General features: G+C 49.5%; 1 protein-coding gene across 1 annotated transcript in view; it reads left to right on the top strand.

The window, feature by feature from the left end:
• GRAMD1B (GRAM domain containing 1B) overlaps positions 1-18,081 on the top strand; it is an 88,184-nt gene that overhangs the window by 39,656 nt on the left and 30,447 nt on the right. Inside the window, exons 2-4 of the mRNA XM_003796794.3 lie at positions 9,309-9,519; positions 10,288-10,308; positions 15,531-15,551. Of these exons, the coding sequence (XP_003796842.1) occupies positions 9,309-9,519; positions 10,288-10,308; positions 15,531-15,551 (253 nt within the window). The remainder of the gene's footprint in view (positions 1-9,308; positions 9,520-10,287; positions 10,309-15,530; positions 15,552-18,081) is intronic.

Genomic DNA, 18,081 nt, shown 5'->3' with positions numbered 1-18,081 from the left:
GCACGCCTATCTTCTTTGGTGAAATTTCTTTTCAAGTCCTTTGCCCACCTTGCAATGGGATCACTTGGTTTTTTTTTGTTTTTTATTATGTTAATAAGTTTGAGTTCTCTATGGATTCTGGTTATTAAACCTTTGTCAGAGAGATAACCTGCAAATATTTTCTCCCACTCTGAGGGCTGTCTGCATGCCCTACTTACTGTGCTTTTGGCTGTGCAGAAGCTCTTTAGTTTAATCAGGTCCCAATAGTGTATTTTTGATGTTGCTTCTATTGCCCATGGGGTCCGTCTCATAAAAAATTCGCCCAGGCCGATTGCTTCAAGTGTTTTCCCTGCACTTTCTTCAAGTATTTTTATGGTTTCATGTCTTAAGTTTAAGTCCTTAATCCAGTGAGAATCTATCTTAGTTAATGGTGAAAGGTGTGGATCCAGTTTCAGTCTTCTACAGGTCCCCAGCCAGTTCATCCAGCACCATTTGTTAAATAGGGAATCTTTTCCCCATTCGATGTTTTTTATTGGTTTATCAAAGATGAGGTAACGTAGGTAGCTGGATTCATCTGTTGGCTTTCTATTCTGTTCCATACATCTGCCTCTCTGTTTTTGTGCCAATACCATGCTGTTTTAAGTACTATCGCTTTATAGTATAGTCTGAGGTCTGGTAGGGTGATTCCTCCTGCTTTGTTTTTATTCCTGAGTAATGTTTTAGCTATTCGAGGTCTTTTCTGATTCCATATAAAGCGAGGTATTATTTTCTCAAGATCTTTAAAATATGACAGTGGGGCTTTAATGGGGATTGCATTAAAATTGTATATTGCTTTGGGTAATATGGACATTTTAACAATGTTGATTCTTCCTAGCCATGAACATGGTATATTTTTCCATTTGTTAACATTTTCGGCTATTTCTTTTCTTAGAGTTTCATAGTTCTCTTTATATAGATCTTTCATATCCTTTGTTAAGTATACCCCAAATATTTCATCTTCTTTGGTACTACTTTAAACGGGATGGAGTCCTTGACTGTTTTTTCAGCTTGGCTGTTGTTGGTATATATAAAGGCTACAGATTTATGAGTGTTGATTTTGTATCCTGATACGCTACTGTATTCCTTGATCACTTCTAAGCAAGAACATGTGCACGTCTTAGCCTTTGAAAGCCCCCGCCCATCTAGCATCTTCAAAAGTGTTGGTTGGAGAGAAGCCACTGACACTCAGCTGTTAAATGCCTTGGGTCTGGGCAGGCATCTGGATGACAGTGGTTCTCAACCTGTGGATCGTAACCCCTTTGAGGGTCGAACGACCCTTTCACAGGGGTCGCCTAAGACCATCCTGCATATCAGATATTTGCCCTAACGATTCATAACAGTAGCAGAATTACAGTTATGAAATAGCAATGAAAATAATTTTATGGTTGGGGGTCACCACAACATGAGGAACTGTATTAAAGGGTTGTGGCATTAGGAAGGTCGAAGGAACAGAGATGAGGAAAATCAGGGAGCTCTGCTGGAATTTGTGACTTATGCCATTCACACCCCTTCTACTATGATGTAATTTCTAGTGGGTGCAGGGGAATGAAGACACAGTTAAATGACAAGCAATGCTAGGAGTCCTCATAATCTCTGAACTTGGAACTGGTTTACGTGGACAGACCTGCAAACTGGGGCATTTGCAGGCAGCATGTAAATTTCATGCAAATGTTATGCAAATACACCTGTGGCCTTAGACACTTGAGCATGTGCTATGGGGAAACTCAAAGGGGAGCTCACTAATTCATGTGGCTATTTGCAGTGGTATCATATAGAACTCAGGAGGATTATTGATGAAACTTCAGCATCGGCATGGGGATGTGATGTATGTAGCTGGATAATAGGCCAGTTGTCTGTCTGGAAGTAGGGGCCTCTAGATATCAGCAGGAGCTCTTAGCAGAGGCTATGAAAGGTGAGGAGGAAGGAGTTGCTTATAATGAATGCTTGTAGTACCGCTAATGGTCATTGTCAGGCTCCTACACCAGAAGAAGGTGGCGTCCCATCAGTTACTGCTTGCGTTGGCCACATCTTCCTACTATATCCCATCGATGCCTCTTTGGATTATTCCTGATTGGCAGTTCCTCTGACAAGCTCAGGTAATGGCACCATTCCAGTCCAGCCACTCTATAGTCACTAAATAGCTGTCAACGGGTCTTTACCACCTGGGCAGACACATCATATCCTACTTAATACTAAAAGGATTTGTTCCTTGCAAGAGCAGTGAGTGGTTCCCAAACTTTAGCACAAATCACCTGTGTTTCGTATTTAAGATGCATATTTTTAAGAGTATTTGTTGGAAAATTTTATTTATTGAGTGGGATAGTGTGGGGATGGGGGAGGGGGGTTTGAAATTCTGCCCTTTAAGGAAGCACTCAGTGTCTTCCTGCTGCTGTGGGAAATGAAGCTTGGGAAGTCACAGCCACTGAGGGTATTTTCTCCACATAGGAACAGGAACTTTCTTACTAATACCTTGGAAATATTTATTGAGCACTTATTAGGTACCAGGCACTGTGCTAAATATTTTACTGAATGTTATTTCATGTGATGTGACAGTCCTATCAGTTATGTATCTCTCACTTTCAGATGAGGCTGGGGGGCCGAGGCCATACTGCAATGCCAAGTGGCAACCTGGGACTTGGCCCAGCTATGATGATGCCACAGGGAATTAATTCTGATTCTGTAGTGCCCAGGCAGGCCCTCAGCACACAAAGGCGGCATCCAGGCTGGCTTTCTCTATTTCTTAATTAAATGCTCTTCCCATTAGGTGAGGGTACCCTGGAATGTATCAGATAGGTTTTCTTTTTTTTTAATTACCAGTGCCCCGGTCACTGAGGTGATTACCGCTGTGCATTTGATCATCCAGGTCTCTGTAGAGCTGGGCTGGGAGGAAATAGTGAAGTGAACACACAGCATCCAGGTGTGGGGGGAGGGGCGGCAATCTGATCGGGAATGAGCAAGGGCTGGGTGGCCAGGGGCACACACCATGGCAAGGAAGTAGGAAGGAGCTGCTGCAGTCCAGGCAGGTGGAGGTGCCAGGGGTCCAGAGAGACAGATACATATTACATATTTTGCAAGAGCTAGGGCAGAAATGATTTTCTCCGAAGGCAAACAAGTTAACTCAAGTGGGGAACATTGGAACACCAACTAGCTATTCTGCCCTGCTCATGGTTCTGAACAATGCGTGGGTGGCCGATCAAAGAGCTGGCCTGCTGACAAGGTCTGCCTGTGCCTGCAGGACCACGCAGGGGGTGAGGAGGGGGAAGAAAGCCAGGCAGAGAGGTGCAGTGGGCCACCTCGTCTGAGGTAGGGGTGGAGGGAGCTGCAAAGTCACTGCAGAAAGCCTGAAAAGTCCTCGGCCATTCTCTCTGTTTCCCTGTTTCCCAAGGACACCAGCTAGATCTAACTGTAGGAAGTAGGATCCAGTGGTATGTAGCGTGAGATGGTATGAAGCAATATTTCAGGTTAACCAGGAGAGGAGTGATAGGGTCTTTGTTGGAGGACTTTAAAATAGGAGAGATGGGGAACCAGTGACCTGGGGCCCTGCTAGGGCCTAAAGGTGGCCAGTTTTGGACGACTTCTCTTATTGGGGAGGGTTGATTATTGACATTTCTAAAGCATCAGCTTAAGCACATTATATTTTGATGACACAGAGCTTCTTGTAATGGTCTTTACACCTTTGTTCATGCTTCTTTTTTTGTTTCTTTCTAGAACATTCTATTCTACTACCGTGCCCTCCTCAACCCCTACACCCTCCATCTGGCAAACTCCACACATCTTCTGAATCTAGCTTAGGTGCCATACCCTCAAGGAAGCATTGCCGTTATCCCTCATTCTCTTTTATTGTGCTACTCCTTGTTTGTATTAATAGGAAGAGACTACATGTCTGACTCTTCCTGACTATAAACGTCCCAGGCCCAAGGCTCCCTTCTTAGTTACCAATGTGAACTTGAATGCCTGACATTCTGCCAGGTGGGCAGGAAATATCGGTGGAACAGAAGAGCCCAATGCAAGGTTATGTCACCTTGACCGGGCACCAAACTTCCCTATTTCTCAGGCTTTTCATGTGTCAAAGTAGAAGCTGGATGCCCCCATTCTAAACTCTGGTGGTGGTGGTCAATACCCATCTAATTATTAGTTTTCCTTCTCTTCCTATACCAATTCTAAAATCTTTCTCTTTTTTGGGTGGGGGGGGCTCTAAAATGCCAAAATATGCATAATGCAATGTGCTTATTAATAATAGTGGAAGGATCAGATGAATGCAGGGGACATCCTAATGATTGTTTGACAGACACAGTGTTCTATGTTATGCGATGCGTAGGAATTGTTTTTATTTGCTCAGCAGGACATCCAAATGTATAGGATATTGGGAAGTATTTTAAGAGTTTTAGGAATCTAATGAATATAGTACTGATTTTACAGAGTTATAGCCATAACTGCAAGTATTTTTTCTGGGATAGAGAAGGATGGGAGTGAGAGGAGAGCACAATGGGCTTCGTCTTAAGGTATACGTGTTGGCTGGGTGATGGGGGAATGGCAGAGAGACTGCTGAACTGTGGAAGGGTGAGCGTGCAAGGCACAAGGACGTGTACAAAGAAAAGCCTCCACAGCTGGGGCAGAGGGTGTACTCAGGGGAGTAGCCAGTGGTGTGGCTATTGGAGGTAGGCTGGAGTAAGATAGTTGTGCAACCTGTCTGGAGTTCAGGATTTATTCTCAGGTGGTAGGAAACCAGGAGGGGGCTTGACCAGGAAGGAAGATGGTCAAAAATGTCAATTTCACTGTTTGGAAAGTTCACTTTGGGGGCAGATGGGGTTGATCACACCTGCAATCCTAGCCCTCTGGGAGCCCGAGGAGGGAGGATCCCTTGAGCTCAGGAGTTCAAGACCAGCCTGAGCTAGAGTGAGACATTCTTACTACTAGAAATAGAAAAATTATCCAAGTGTCATGGCACACATCTGTGGTACCAGCTTACTCAGGAGACTGAGGTGGGAGGATCACTTTAACCCAGGAGTGTGAGGTTGCTGTGAGCTAGGCTGATGCCAAGGCAATGTAACCTGGGCAACGGAGAGAGACTCTTGTCTTAAAAAAAAAAAAAATTCACTTTAGTAGGAAAATAAAGAGGGAGAGATTGAAAACTCAAGGCAGGACATTGATGCCTTCCTTCACTGCATTCCCCCAGCCCCCTCCCATCCTTCCGTCCATCTGCCTTTGTGTCTGCCCACCTAGCACCCAACGCTTATTGAATGCCTGGCTCTGAGAACAAGCTCAATCATCAGAAAGGGCTATGTTTTAAATCTTGCCTTTCACTCATCTATATGACTTTGGGTGAATGACTTGATCTGTCAAGAAGCGAAATAGGGCTAGTGATAATATTGACTCAAACTTTGTAGGTTGAGTTTTTAAATCAATAATTATGATTAATTATGAATAATTAGCTTAATAATGCTTAGTAAATGCTTGCTGCTGCCCGAGGAGCTCATAAACACTCAACAACTTGTAGTTGTTTTTAATAATATCCACAGGCTGGAGGTACAGATTTGGGAGCTGTCGTGATAATGTGGATTGTTAAGGCCACAGGTATGAAGACCATCTCTAGGATGGGATTCTGTTCAGCAGATGTTTACTGGACATTGCCTTGAGTCATTCTGGAGTTTGTATTTCTTAACTTTAATACCAAGCAAAATGTGTTAAATGCTTTAATCAGTTTGTTGGTGGGGATTTAGAAAAGTACATACTTATGGGGTCCATGTGCTATTTTGATGCATGTTTATAATCTGTAATGATCAAATAAAGGTAAATGGGATACCTGTAACCCTTTTAAGTGGGAGAAAGTGGGATTTGAGATGGGTCTTGAAAAATGAACAGGACTCTTGTAGGGAGAATCAGAAGGAAAGGGCTCTTCAGGCTCCAGGAGCGAGTGGTAGGTTAATCTGGAGGCCAGAGAATGAGGATGTGTGTTAAGAAAATCAGGGAAGGGCGGCACCTGTGGCTCAGTGGATAGGGCACTGGCCCCATATACCAAGGATGGCAGGTTCGCACCCGGCCCCGGCCAAACTGGAACAAAAAAATAGCCAGGCATTGTGGGGGGTGCCGCCTGTAGTCCCAGCTACTCAGGAGGCTGAGGCAAGAGGATTGCCTAAGTCCAGGAGTTGGAGATTGCTGTGAGCTGTGACGCCATAGCACTCTACTGAGGGCAATAAAGTGAGACTCTGTCTCTACAAAAAAGGAAATTATGTGTTCTCACTCAAATGTGGGAGCTAAAAATGTGGATGTCATGGAGATAGAGTAGAATGGGAAGGGGATGTGGGGCTTGGGGGGTTGATGAGTTATAGTTAGTGATAGGGAATGAGTTCTCACCTTTGATAGTACAGTAGGGAAGTTATATTGACACTTAATAATTACTTGACTATTTCAAAATAGCTACAAGAGAAGAATTACAATGTTTCAGACACAAAGGTAAATGTTTGAGTTGATAAATATCCCAGTTGCCCTTATTTGATCCTTACACGTTGTAAACATGTATCAAAATACCACATGGACCCCATAGGTATGTGCAACTATTATATATCAGTAAAAACTTCAACAGGGGAAGATACGCAGAAGTAGCATATAGAATAAGGGAAGTATTGAAATATAGTTGTGCCGTTTCTTTTTAGTAGGGAGCTTTAAATTCCATTTTGAGGATTTGGGACTTTAATATGAGTGCTGGTGGGGAGCAGACTAATATTGGGCTTGTATTTAGAAAGAGTAAATGACAAAGATGTGAATAAGGAGGAAGAGGACACAGGCGTCCACATAGAAGACTATTGGAAGAGGTTAGGTAAGAGGTCTTGGCCCCTTACTTAGAGCCCTGGGGAAGGAAGGGAAGGATGGAGTGAAGAGCTTTATGGAACTAGAATTAGTGGGACTCGGTGTTTTTGTGGGGTGACACGGAAGAGATGAGTAGATAGCCTGAGAGGCGAAGAAATGATAATGCCACCGAGAGTGTGCAGCCGAGTGAGGCTTGGAAGGTGGCTAGCTCTGTCCTGAGTTTGCAGGACTCATGAGATTTCCATCTGCAGGAAACATCCAGTTGGCAGCAAGTAATGGGGCCAGGCTAGCAGTTGATCAGGGCTGGAAGCAGGCAGGGGCCTCTCTTCCTAGAGGCCTAGTCGAAGTCAGAGAAAGCAGGAGATGGCCAGGGAGGAGAAAGACTGGAGTTCAGGCTAGGTGGTAGAAGAGGACGCACAGGAAGTCTGAGACAGGCAGAGAAGGAAGATTTTCAAGAACAACACCTGAGACCAACAGCCTTAGAGCACAAAGAGACAGACAGTATTAGTCATTTATTGATGTGTGGAGGGCAGAATTTTAGGCGATGGTTTTTGCAGTGGCACACATAGGGTGGGCTGAAGTGGGAACGCTAGGCAATTTGGAAATCTCAGTCGCTTTGATCATTTAGTGTAAGATTCCTGTGCTTTTGGAAACCTGGTATCGGTTTACTCCAGATTAGAATGTTTTGCCCACCACTTGCTTAAATCTTCTTGGGCTTCTCCAAATCACAGCTATTGTTAGCATTAGACACGAGATTCTAAATGCAATTTCTGTTTTAGGAAGAGGCAGATCAGTGGGCTATGCATTTTACCATACGTTCCCTGACCTTTGTCTTTATCTTCCCCACCACCCCCACCAATTTCCTGGGGTTTGTTTTTTTGTCTCTGCTGAGGATGCCCAGGTGGAAGGTTTTGCTGAAAAGGGCTTGGTTTTCATTGCAAATAGAGCCAATGGGATATCTGGGGTCACAGTGAATCTTTATGCAAATGACACATGTCCCCGCCTTGCACTCCCTGAGCCTTTGAGAGTGCTTGATTCACTCTCATCCTAAGGCCTGGCCCTGCTGCCTGCCCACCGACTGCTGCCCAGGTGGGCAGCGCACTGGTTTTTCATCTCTCCCCACCACCCTGCGCTTCTTGGGCTTCCCAGGCTCACACGTCCTTCCCCTACCCATCTCCTCTGCCTACTTCTGTTTAACTTTTCTCTTTTCCCATCTCTTTCTTTTATTCTCTCAAGCAAAGCAAATACCTATCAGGATTTAATTGCATTCAATTTCTCATTCTACTTCTGTCCTTCGTCTTTGATAGTCCATTGAAAACACAAGGAAAATAATCGAATAGCAAATATTTCTTTACAGCTTGTAAACTTTGGTGTGTGTGGACTTGGTCCTGTGGGAAGTATAAGGTATTCGTTAGATGTGAATTTGGGGGTAGTATGATTTGAAATGTTCATCTTTACCCAGGGCAGAGGAAGCAGGAACCACTGTGGCTTACAAGGAAATAATATGATACAGGGGAGTTACAAATCAAAAGACTCAAATATTTTTCTAAGCTCTCTGTGCTCAGAAGACCTTTGGCTTTGCTGTGCCATGCATGGGTCTTCATTTTTTAGCTTGAGGATTATGGTACTTGCTGTTACTAGCTTGGTGGAATGTTTTTTAAGAACTCAGTGAAATATTATATATGCAGAGGCTTTGAAAAAGTAGAATGATGATTATTATTTTTATGAACAAAAATGCCCAAACAAAATGTAGAAACTTGATTTGGGGCCAGGCACAGCGGCTCATGTTTGCAATCCCAGCACTTTGGGAGGCCAAGCTCAAGCATTGCTTGAGGCCAGGAGTTGGAGACCAGCCTAGGTGACATAGCAAGACCCTGGCTCTACCAAAAAATTTTTTAAATGGCCAGGTGTGGTGGCATGCACCTGTAGTCCCAGCTGCTTGGGAGTCTGAGCCAGGAGGATCTCCAAAGCCCAGGAATTTGAGGTTGCTGCGAGCTGTGGTTATGCCACTGCACTCTAGCCTAGGTGACAGAGTGAGACTCTGTCTCAAACAAACAACAACAAAAAAAAACGCTACAAAAAAAAAAAAGAAATTTTGGATTTGTAGCATGTATAAAATAAGCTGATTATATTGGATAATCTCTGACTAGTATTTCGTATCTTAAATTGTATTTTCCCTGGGTAGTTCTTGACATTAATATTTGCTCAAACTATATTTTGACAGGTAGATGGATGGGTATCTGTGTCTCATCGCCCCACCTGTCCCTTCCTATTCCTGTTTCCCTTTCCGTGGAGGCATCACTGCCCTCTTGTGGCCAGTGGCAGTATTGCTTGTGGTGCATTAAGTCCATAGCTGGGCCCTGGTGTCCCTGTTTCTCCCCAGCCCCTTCCACCAGCTTCCTGAGCTGGCACCTTTGGACTCGTCTTTGGCCTCAGATCACTGACTGCCTGCCTTTCCTCCTCCTCCCCATCTGCCCCCACAGCACTGCCAGTAACTCAAACCGCAGCACTCCGGCCTGTTCACCCATCCTCCGGAAGCGTTCTCGTTCACCAACCCCACAGAACCAGGACGGAGACGCCATGGTGGAGAAGGGCTCAGATCACTCCTCAGACAAGTCCCCGTCCACACCGGAGCAGGGCGTGCAGCGCAGCTGCTCCTCCCAGTCTGGTCGGAGTGGTGGCAAAAATTCCAAGGTGAGCTGGGCTCTGCTGGAGGCTTGGCACCTCCGTGGTTGGAAGCTGCAGGAAGCTGGTACTGGGGGACCATGAGATAGTGAACTGCCTCGAGGGATGTGATCGCATGGCCCTGGTTCCCAGAGACAGTCTGTATTTAATGAGGCCAGGGTGAGGCAGGCAGGTGAGACCGTAGTTTAATATCGTCTCAGCTAATCTCTGTGAGAAGGGCTGTGAGCTAGGGAGCCCCACATTCTCTGGTCTTTGGAGGAATGATGCCCTGGGGGCAGGAGGTGGTCATTGGGTTATTATACCTGCTACCTTTTTCAAATTTGGTCCCCAGAGCCGGCATGGAAGAGAACATTATGTGGGACAGCTATAATGCCAGGGAAAGAGTCCTCAGGGAACCTTGCAGAATGCTATTTTTAACCTCCTCCCTGGCCATCATGCTGCCTTACCTAATACTAACCCACTTGGTTTTCCTCTGGCAGACAGCACAATGGCGGGGCCTTTCCATCCCTCCCAAGTATGTCAGCCCTACCACCTGAGCACGGGGGTCTTTGGTCAAGGCTAGCTGGGAGACCCCCAGTCCTCTGGGAAGCAGGAGATATCTTTGCCCAGGTGCTCATGCAAGAAGCTTCTTAACCTGCAGACTCACAGGGCCTGGGGCGGGGCTGGGCCCCTGGGAGGCATGGGGCTGGCTTCCCACCTGAATTTGTCTTTTGATTTCTTGTTCTTCCTCTTCTTCCCACCATTTCCCAAACACCTTCTTTGCATGCATGGTCTTAGTCTCACAAGCGCCTCTCAAAAGTAAGCCATCTTCGTGTCTGTCTTTTTACTCTCCCCTCAAACGTTGGATTGTGTGTAGTGCTCAGCACCCCTTCCCCTGCCCACTCCGGCCCGTCTGTCCTGCTTGGTCCCTTTCCCAGAAGGGCCGGCCCCACTGTATCCCTGGCAGGCTGGCTTGGAAGTCACTGAGGGCCCACTCCCACTGTACCCCATGTCACAGGACAGACCCTCACCCCACAACCCTGTCTGCCTGCTCCCCAAACACTGCATCTGGCTGGGAATGGTTTCCTTACATGGTGCCATCTAGAAGCAGAGTCCTGACAGGGGTTGGTTTCACTCCTTTGGGTGGGAGACCACATCTGACCATACTCCAGTCCTGATCTCTCACCTTTGGATGATCCCTGACTCTCTAACAGGAGTGATTAAGGGAGGCAGGAACGATGTGCTGATTGAGGGCTGGAGTTCAGGTAGGCAAGTTCCCTGGAGTAGCAGCAGTGACTTCAGGAGCTTTCCACCCCTGATAGCTGCTCAGCCACTCACTGCCCAGCCCTGAGGCCTACAGCATTCTCAGGAGTCCGGATTGTGATCACGCATGGGGACTTTTGTCCCAGACAGTGCAGTGCCAATGCCTGGTGCTTGGCAATCCTTGACAGTAGCCCATCAGGACCTGGGGAGATGTGGCCAGGACACAACCCAGTGCCAGGCTGAGGAGATGGTAAAGGGTGGACAATATATACTGTAGAACAAGGCTCAGGAAACCATACCCATGGGGCCTGGGGCGGGCTGCAGCCTGAAGAAGAGAAAGCTGAGGATAACTTAATAATAGCCCCACGTCTCTGTAAGTGTTTTGGAGAGGAGGAGGAGGAGGGCGCACAGCTGCTGTTCTCTTTCCTGAGGGAAGAACAGGAGGCTACATGGCTAATCCTGCAGTCTGTGACCTTCATACTAAATTCACATCTCAGCTCTGAGGATTTTAAATGGCTGCAGGCGGCTGTGGGCATGGGAAGGGAAACTGTAGAGTTAGGACACCAGCGGGGCTCTCCGTGGGTGCAGGTGGCTTAGCAGGTGCTGGCATGTCTGATATCCACACACAGGGTTTTGTGAGCTGTGTCAGCCCTCCTGAGCCCCTGCACCTCTGGCCTGGCTGATATGGGGACTAGGAAGTGGTTGAGATCCACCTGGGAAGAAGAGCGATTGGCCTGACTTGGGCATCAGTTTCTTCCTTCTTCCTTCCGCCCGGAGTCCTCACACACTCGCCCATGATAATCTGTTGCCCACACTCTGCCAACCGAGCCTGGCTTTTAGAACCACTTAAGTGGTTTGGGATGTTATATGAATTTAGAGGCGGGAGAAAGTATAAATGATTTATTCTAGCCAGGACATGTGTCAGGGAGCAGGCAGAATTCTGAGTGGGGCTGTAGAGAGGCAGAAGTGAAGTATTATGAAGAGACGGAAAGCTGAGCACAAGTCAAGAGCTGATCTCGGTCCCTGTCATAAGGGGTTGGGGAGGGGCTATACCTGTCACTGTAGACACATCTCTGAGCTCTTTGGCTTTGATTGTTACCATCACCACTGATCCCACCATCCTGAGTGTAGTTAAAATAGGACCAACTTATGGGGGGGGGGTGTCCCTGCACAACCCCGGGTGGTACTGGCAGCAGCTCGGTCGCCCTGGGACGTGCTTGTGCAGAACACACAGACTTCAGAAGAGGACACCAGACCCAGTGGAGGAACTGGGTTCTGTGCAGGCCAGGGCTTGGGGCAGGTGCTGAGGGAGAGCTGCAGGTGGTGAGGGAAGAGAGGAGGAACATGTCCCAGCAGGGTGGGCGCATGCCTAGCACTGACTCTGACCCTCACCCCTGCCCCTGGAGCATCTTCCCAGGTTGATCTGATAGTGGGAGCTGTTACTTCTTTTACCAAAGCCCTGCCACCTCACTCCCTATCTCCTGCTCACCTCCTAGAGGAGGTGACCCCTTATCATTTTCAAGCAAGCTGAGGAGTGTCTCTACTCCTCCCTGCAGGCAGGCCCGGTGCCCAGTGTCTCTTCCCTTCTGGATCTCTGTTCCTCAGTTGCTGACACACAGGGGTGGGACTAGGCCATCTTGCAGGCCCTACTCTTCTGCATCTGTCACTGTGCCAAGGTTGTCCCTTGCTGCCCAGAGCCTGCGCCCCCCACCCTCAGGCCCCAGCTTCTACTCTGTAGTGATGGTCTGTGGCCACAAGAGGGAGCAAGGAGCTGTTTTCCTGTTGGGACAGCTCCGGGGGACCTGGGCTGGCACCTGCCCCAGCAGACATAACAAATCCTCGCCTCTCCCCTGCAGTGTGCCTCTCTCTGGTGGGCACCCCGCACGGTGGCAAGGAAGCTCCTTGGGATCTGCCCATTTTTTCAATTCTAATTTCTTTGGTTTTCTTTCCAGTATGACAAACTTAACCTGATCAAAGTAAGATTTTTTTTTTCTAACTTGTAAATGTAGAGCTTCTGTAATCTCTGCCTCTCCCCACCCTCCACTGTCCCCCAGACTCCCTGAGCCTTTGCAGTAGATGTGTCGGAAACCACCTGGCGCTGACTTGGGTTTGTTTCCGGGGGCCTCACGTTCTTTTTGATGCTTGCTCTTCATACCTCTTTCACGGAGGCAACTTCAGGCAGAAATGAACTCCGCTTTGTCCTGACTCCTTCCTCCTCTTTAGCCAAATCCATTCACAAGCTCTCAAGCCCTCACCCAGGTTCCCTAGCTCTGTGCTATCCTTCCCTCTGGCCCTGTCCTCTGAACTTATGTGGGACATCCCTCCTGAGAGCCGCTGGCCCCTCTGACTGGCTGGCCCCTGTGGGCTGGGTGCTTACTGTCAGATATCTCCTTCCGGACTCAGTCCCAGGAATGCAGAACCTCAAGGGTCAAATTTGCTTCCGAGAGGCTGGTCAAAGTTCACGGCTCCTGCCCACCATGGGTAGTCTACTGTGGATTTGGCTGGAGAGGTCAGGGCCCATTTTTTCCCAGTTGTATCCTCAGTAGCCACAGATAAGAAGCTTCCCAGTGATATCTGGTTAGGGTAGAGTCTCAGAAGTCCTTGATATCCCTCACAGTTCTTTTCAGTTCTCAGAAACGTGCTCTTATCCACCCTTTACAAAGGGCAGTGTTAGATATACAGGAAATCACAGAGCTAGTTAGAGACTGGACACAGGTTCCCTGGTTGAGGCTGCTTGTGACTGTGAAGCTTATTTCCAACCAGAATCGTAAAGGATGTACCAGTTTCTGAAAAGGGACAGTTCCTTTTTCTGTCTACCTGAGGCAGGAGGGGGCACTATATAGGAAGAGTCTTGGAAGATCTTTGGTGCCCACTCCACCCAAGTTCCTGTTGCTCCCTTCCCTCCTTACAGAAAGAACAGGGTGGTGGGACAAGGAGCTGGGGGTGTAGGTGGTGGGGTTTCTCAGCTGTGAGGCTTGGGGTCTGATGACCTGGGTTAGGTTTGCTCAGGCACAGGGAACTGTGGGACAGTTGGGGGTGATGGCACTAGGATTCACTTTCCCACTGCAGGGAAGTGTGTTTTAATGACCATCAGCATAGCCGCAGGCCCCACAGTCTCGAGTGAGGCTTACTGTGTGAGGACCCAGGAAGTGAGACATCCAAGGGGTGGACAAGGTCAGATGCAGCCTCCTCACCCCAACCACCCTCCTCCTGACATGGGTGAATTTTCAGATCAGGGTTCCCTGTGCCAGCACCAGCACCAGCACCTTCCTCTGTGATAAAATAGTTGGTTTTGAGTATTTGGATGTGGCCCCTGAGACTGCTGCATTGGAGAAGGGGATGAGGCTGTGGTTGGGAAGTGTGACATCTACATGGGGCCATGGTGACAGCCTCTGTTGGGAAATGACCGTGGAGGTGTATTGCAGAGGGGGATGGGGAGCTAGCCTTGCCACCTGCTCCCCTGGACACATCCTGGCCATTGAGTTTGGATGTGAGGGTGAGGCCACTCAGAAGCAGCAGTACCCATGCCCAACCCCCCTCAACCACCTGCCTCCAGCTTCACCTCCACAGTAGAGGTGGGAGATTTTTCCAGAGTTAATCAGGTGGACTGAGGAGCCTGAAGAGGGGGCAGGCAGATCACGTGACTACCGGTCATCACAACAGTCTCACTGGCCCACCCATAGGGACACAGTCATCTTTTTCTGACAGACACGTGCATGGCGGCCATGCTGAGACAGCAGCCCCCCGGTTCTGCCCATGTGAATCAGGGCCCCTTACACCGAGGTGGAGGGCATCAGAGTTGCTAGTTATGTCCAGCATCCAGGCATCTGGGGAGAGTTAAGGTGTTGACCTGAGGGCAGAGCTCCCCTCTCCCCAGTCATATTCCACTTTAATTATACCCTGGCAGGCTTCTTAAAACTAAAAATGCCCCAGACTATCTCAACCTAGTAGGTGAGCACCTCAAGAGATGGGGCCAGGCGTGCACACGCTCCAGTGTGTGTGTGTGCTCTGCTGTCTTCTGAGTGGGAAGTCCACAAAGGGCTCCTGGCCATAGGGTCTGCAGGCAGATGAGGCATAGTCTTAGCCATCCTCCTCTTTCCCTCATATGCCTCATAGGTAGGGAAAGAAGAACATGGAAATTCTGAGCTGAGGCAGGATTTGCTTTTGCTAGTACTGAGTTCTGGCCCGACTCAGAGGGTTGGATAAGACCCTCAGTGATTCTGTTCAGACAGAACATCCTCTTCAAACAGAAAATCCCCAAGCACTCCCACTATTGAGGGATCAGCCCCTTCTTGAGATCAAGGAAGGATTCATTCACCTGCCTGCTGAGAGCATGGGTGGAGGCCACCTAGAGGTAGTGTTTCTCCCTCCCACCCACGTGTCCCAGAGGGCTGGGTTGTCCTCCATCTGCACTTTGCTTCTGGTCAGGGCCCATTTGGGGTCTGGGTCTTGGATGCCTGGCGCATCCCCTGCCCCCATCAGAACTCACGATGGGGCTCCGCCTCCCTTGTGGCTGAGCTCTAGCTGGCGCTGCTGCCTGCCACCCCTCCCGCGGGGGGCTTCCAGCATGGACTGCTCCCTGGGCCTCCTTTCTGGGAATGTCTTCAGAAAGGGGGCCCCTCCTGAGCAGCAACATGGGAAGCATCCAGCTGCCTTTGGACTCCCCCTCCCGCCCACCCCCTGCTGTCTGTGTAACCCTCCTTGCCAGAAATGGCCTGGCCCTTCCCAGTATCCCTTCTCTGACTAATTTTACCTTCTCTTCTATTTTTTTATTTCAGAAAAGCCAGAGTTGGTATAACGTAAGTATCCCCGTTCTCTTCGCTTTGGGTACGTGTGTATTGGGAGGGGGGCATTGCAGGGTTGTACAGTCGGACTCTGACTTGTGGGCTTTTGTCCTCAAAGCTCCCTGGTGAAGGGTGGGTTTGATTGAGGAAACAAAGGAGGGATGGCTCACCTTATCCCCTATCTCGCCCAGGCTGCTGGACAAGGCTGTTCCTGGGCTAAGGAAGGAGTGGCCATTCCAGGGCCAGACTGAATTCAGGGGGTAGGGACCCAAGGTGGGGGTTCACTAGGGCATTGTGGGGGAAATGGTGCCGAAAAACTTTCCCCCATTGGGAGAGAGGCTGTCCCATGTGATGGAATTTGACTTCTGTCCCAGGGTCCTCCCTCACCAGCAGTAAAAGCATGCTCCTTCAGGAAGACCTGTCTAACCCTGGACCATATGGGGAAGGTGTGGCCTGCGGCCATTTCCTAGGTCCAGGTGCTCATACCCAGGAACTGGGTCATGGAGTGGGCATGGAGCAGCTGGTGGGGCAAGTGGCCATGGCAGGCAGGGTCACAGCGTGGGTACGGTGACCAGGGACCCACAGACGGGTGGAGGCTGAAGGGAACCTTGGGTAGATGCAGGGACGGGTTCCAGGTCACTCTCATGGGCTGTTTCCCTACTTGCGTCAGGCTCCTACTGCCCAGCGCCCTGCCTGGCCGGGGACTGTGATTGATCCACCAGCCGCCATTCTCCCAGCACCCAGGCAGGCTGTGCAGATACAGGGTTGATGGGCTGTCCTGACAGAAGGGGCATCGTGGGCCGAGATGGCCCGGGGTGTGAGCGAAGCTGGACTGTACCCCTCATTCCATTCCCTCTTGACTTCCAGGGGACCACCTGGCCTGTGGCTTCCCCAGCTACTCAGGGGTTATAACCTGGAGAAGAGAGAGGCTCGTTCTCTGTTGGGGAAGGGGGGTGTGGGGGGCCAGACTTCCGGAAGCCTCCTTCTCTCAGCCACCCCTTGAATCCCTTTGGGCAGCCGTGCACAAGTTCAGGCCTCCCAAGGGGAGAGGAAGCACCTGGCCTCTTAGTTTAGACATCCCTGGCGGAATGTGGAAGTTCGTTCTTGTCACTAATCTTCCTGCTCCCCCCATCTTACATTTCTCTTTGCTGCTCTTCAGCTGAGCTTTTCGGGTTCCACTCACTCCCTGCTTACCTTTATCTGCTCCACCCTTTGCTCCCCACCTCCCCTTCCTCTCCCCCTTTCCACTTTACCTCCTTTCTCTAGTTTCCATTCTCTTGGCCGGCTTTCCTTCTCATTCTCATTTTAACAGGTTTGATTTTCTCTCTCTCCGTCGGTTTCTGCCATCTATCCTTTCACTTCCTATCCCTTCTCCCTCAGCCCGGTGTCGGGCTGACATCTGAGTACCCGGTAGGGATGGGCTTAGATGTAGGTGGCCGGCTGCTGCCGGGGGCCAGAAGTCCGGGGAGCCGGGCATGGCCAGGAACCTGCTTCTGACTGACCCACCTGCAGCTGAAGACAAGCAGATGCAGTCAGACCCCACTGAGTCTTTGCATCTCTCTGTGGGACATGCTTGCATCCCATCCTGTCCTGCCGCTCACTTTTTATTCATCCTAGGTGGTGTCCTTTCACCCTCCTCCCCCCCCTTGCCACAAATGAATGGAAGAAGCCTCATGGGCTCTCCACTCAGCATAGGACATGTGATCACAGAAGCTCATGGGAGCTCTTCTGAGCAGGTGCAGGGGCCACCCCCACTCCTGGACCCTTCTGTGTTCTCACTCTGGGGCTTGCCCTTGGGTGCCAAGGCATGCTTCTTCTTCAGTGTGCCTGGCACTCACCTGTGCTCTCATGCCCAGATGCCTCATTGGGAAACTTCAGCTGAGCTGGCCCCACTCCCTGGTCACCCCTACCCCCACCCCCCAGCGGACCCTGTGATTAGGCTCCTGCCCCACCCTGCTGCTTTCATCTTCTATTCTGCTTCCCCTTAGGGAGCTCAGCCCTCCTGGCTTGCATCTGCGTTTCCCTGGGCTGGCTGGAATTGAACCTTCTGGAAGGATCCCTCTCTGCTGCTCTCAGCTCCGCTCACTGTCCTCTATAATTTCTCTCCGGGTACTAGTATCCTCCTTCCAGCCATTCTGATGCCTGAGGCTCCATCAGGGCACTAGAAGTTTTTCAGTTAGGTGAAGGCTTTGTCATCCCCAGCCTTGGGGAACATTAGGAGCCCCTGGATGGATTCAGAGCATGGGGGCCAGTACTCTGCAGAGTCAATATCTCAGGCCCACAGGGGCTGCCAGATGTGGGAGGAACCCCCCCCCCCCAACTCACACTCCTGCTCCAGTCTTTCTCCTTCCCTGCCACCTGTCTGCAGAAAAAAATAGCATTTTACTTTTCATGGTTAACCAGGGAGGCACTGTCACCATGATGACAAAACAGCTTGTTCTGACAAGTGTGTCACCTGGAGGAACATGTCTGGAGCCCGGTGGCATGTGGAAAGGCTTCAGCCTGAGAGTGTGGGCTCAAGAGTGGAGTTTGAAGGCCATGCTAT

This window comes from Otolemur garnettii, unplaced genomic scaffold (genome assembly GCF_000181295.1).
Source record: "Otolemur garnettii isolate 467f Iridium unplaced genomic scaffold, OtoGar3 scaffold00108, whole genome shotgun sequence".
Taxonomy (NCBI): domain Eukaryota; kingdom Metazoa; phylum Chordata; class Mammalia; order Primates; family Galagidae; genus Otolemur; species Otolemur garnettii.
This window is presented reverse-complemented; position numbering and strand designations above follow the sequence as displayed.